This window comes from Coenobita brevimanus, unplaced genomic scaffold, assembly GCF_032717465.1.
Source record: "Coenobita brevimanus isolate Jiangsu-jjx unplaced genomic scaffold, ASM3271746v2 jjx.HiC_scaffold_3359, whole genome shotgun sequence".
NCBI lineage: Eukaryota > Metazoa > Arthropoda > Malacostraca > Decapoda > Coenobitidae > Coenobita > Coenobita brevimanus.
Window position 1 is genome coordinate 2501 of NW_027644377.1, and position 2500 is coordinate 5000.

The window sequence follows — 2500 nt, forward strand, 5'->3', positions numbered from 1 at the left end:
GAAAATCTGGGCCAGGTTAAGGTGAAAGGCGTATAGTTTTAATTGCTAGTGACGTATTGCAGAAGGACGAAAATCCGGACCAAGTTAAGATGAAACGAGTATTGCTGATTTAATTGTTAGTGACGTATTGCAAAAGGACGAAAATCTGGGTCAAGTTACGGTGAAAGGAGTATAGTGACTTGCTGCAGAAGGACGAAAATCTGGGCCCAGTTTAGGTGAAAGGAGTATACTGTAGTTGAATTAATTGTTAGTGACTTAATGCAAAAGGACGAAAATCTGGGCCAAGTGTATAGTTGAAAAGGATGTGGTTTCTTTAGTAGTGCTAGCGACATAAAGAAGCATTTTGACAGCGAAGGGTTACCGGATGAGGGTGATGGTCGTCATTTGGTTTGGTATGGAAGTTTGTATAATTATTTAGCGAAGAATTTTTTTTTTGGCACCACAACTAGCAAAGACAATTTTTTTTTCTTATAGTGAAGGGTTGTTGATGTAGTTTCGCTTGATGTGGAAATTGCGATGATTATTTAGCGAGGAATTTTTTTTTTGGGGGGGCACCACAACTAGCCAAGACATTTTTTTGTTATATAATGAAGGGTTGTTGATGTAGTTTTGTTTGATACGGAAATTGCGATGATTATTTGGCGAAGAAGTCCTCGGTAACGGGCTCGCTGGTGGTAGTGGAGGTGGTCACTCTGATCAGCGACCTCTCCCTCAGCGAAGTGACTGACATCGGCCTCATGACGTCATCGCTGAGGTCGTCCATGAAGGGAGACGCTACGAACACCGGTTGGAAGGCAGCCGAGTCCGCCTTGCCCTCCTGCGGACTGGGGTTGAAGGGCGGGACGTGGGTGGAGGAGGAGGAGGAGTGCTGGAGGGAGCCGAAGGGTAGGGACTGCGACGCGGAGGGGCGGAGGTGGACGTTGGAGAGGGCCGAGTTAAGGGACCCCAAGTTTGAGAAGTGCGCACTCGAAGGGGCCAGGTTTGAGAGGTGTGTGTGTGCGTTTGGAGGGCCTAAGTTTGAGAGGTGTGCGTTTGTGTTTGGGAGGTGTGTGTTTGTGTTCAAGGGGTGTGTGTGTGTGTTTAAGGGGTGTGTGTGTGTGTTCGCAGGGCCCAAGTTTGAGAGATGTGTGTTTGCGTTCGAGAGATGTGCCTTTGTGTTTGTGAGGTGTGCGTTTGCGTTCGCGAGGTGTGCGTTTGGGTTGTGTGGGATTCCAAATTGACCCGATTGCACTCCAAACTGCGTGGGGTTGACCTTGGGTGACCCGAAGTGCGAGATGATAGGCTTGGGATTGACCGGCGCGTGGGCCTTGAAGGGGAACGTCGAGGAGCTGGCCCGGTTGAGGTCCTTCTTCGTCGAGGGCTTCGGGGGAGGAAGGAACACCCGCTGGGGCTTCGGGGGCGGCCGTGGGTGCTTCGTCGAGGGTGGGGCCAAGTTACCCCCAACCCCTGGCCCCCTAACCCCTCCACCCGACACTAAGTTGGAGATATTGGGTAGGAAGTTGGTTGGTTTTTTGGTCTTGCTTGGTTTAATGAGCTGTGGTGGAGAGGGTCGTATTGGTGGTGGTGGTTGTGGTTGGTTGCCCGGTCGCTCAAATTGGTAGGGAAAGGTTGACGCTGGTTGCACTGGGGCGATGTTGCTGGATTGTGGTGGTTGTGGTAGGTGCTGTGGTGATTGTGGAAGACGTTGTGCAGGTAGTTGTGGTTGAATCTGGATGTGGTGGTTGTGCGATGCTTGTTGGAAGAGGTCATGGGACGAGGAAGGAGGAGGAGGACGAGGGCGATGAGGAGGAGGAGGGGGAGGAGGAGGAGGAGGGGGAGGACCTTTCAACGTAGTCTTCCTTCTGTTGTTGTAGAGAATCTGAGGAGGGAGCAACTCAGGTCTTAGATGGGAGGAAGGAGGAGGGAGGGGTTTCCTGCGGAGGTATGGAGGAGCTTTCCCTCCTCCTCCTCCTCCTCCATTTTTCTTCCCTCCCTCGTTCCCTCCAAAAAGACCAGAGAGTTTTTGGAGGAAGAAAATGTCGCTTTCCCACAGACCTCTCGCATCGTCTTCTCTCCTCCCTTCAGTGTCTCCCTCCGTCGCCTCCTCCTTCCTTCCCTCCACTCCTCCCTCTCTCCCTCCTTCTTCCCTCCTTCCCTCCACTCCTCCCTCCCTCCCTCCTTCTTCCCTCCTTCCCTCTGCCACATCATCTACCTCCATTTCTTCATCCGGGAACAGAATTTTTCCACCGTGCACCTGAAAGAGGAAAATAAAGTATATATATTTACCTGTAGTTATATTTGGCCATGTGGAGAGGATGGAGAGTGAGAGACTGACGAGGAGAGTGTATGTGAGTGAGGTGGAGGGGGGGAGGGGGAGGTCAAGGATGAGATGGAGGGATGGAGTGGAGAGGTATTTGAGAGAGGGGTGTGTGAGCTGGGAGCAGGGCAGTGAAATGGCGGGGTACAGGGCGACATGGAGGTGATTTGTATGTGGCCACCCCTTACGGGATTTAGGCGTCTG

At 51.9% G+C, this 2500-nt stretch overlaps 1 protein-coding gene across 1 annotated transcript; it reads right to left on the reverse strand.

Moving 5' to 3' along the window:
* Nucleotides 1-634: 634 nt before the first annotated feature.
* LOC145390181 (uncharacterized) lies at nucleotides 635-2050 on the reverse strand (the record flags this gene model as incomplete). Its single annotated transcript, XM_080265201.1, has 3 exons — nucleotides 635-839; nucleotides 1338-1663; nucleotides 1970-2050. Coding segments are annotated over 3 exons (612 nt in total), but the record flags the coding sequence as incomplete, so codon positions are not given.
* Nucleotides 2051-2500: the final 450 nt, after the last annotated feature.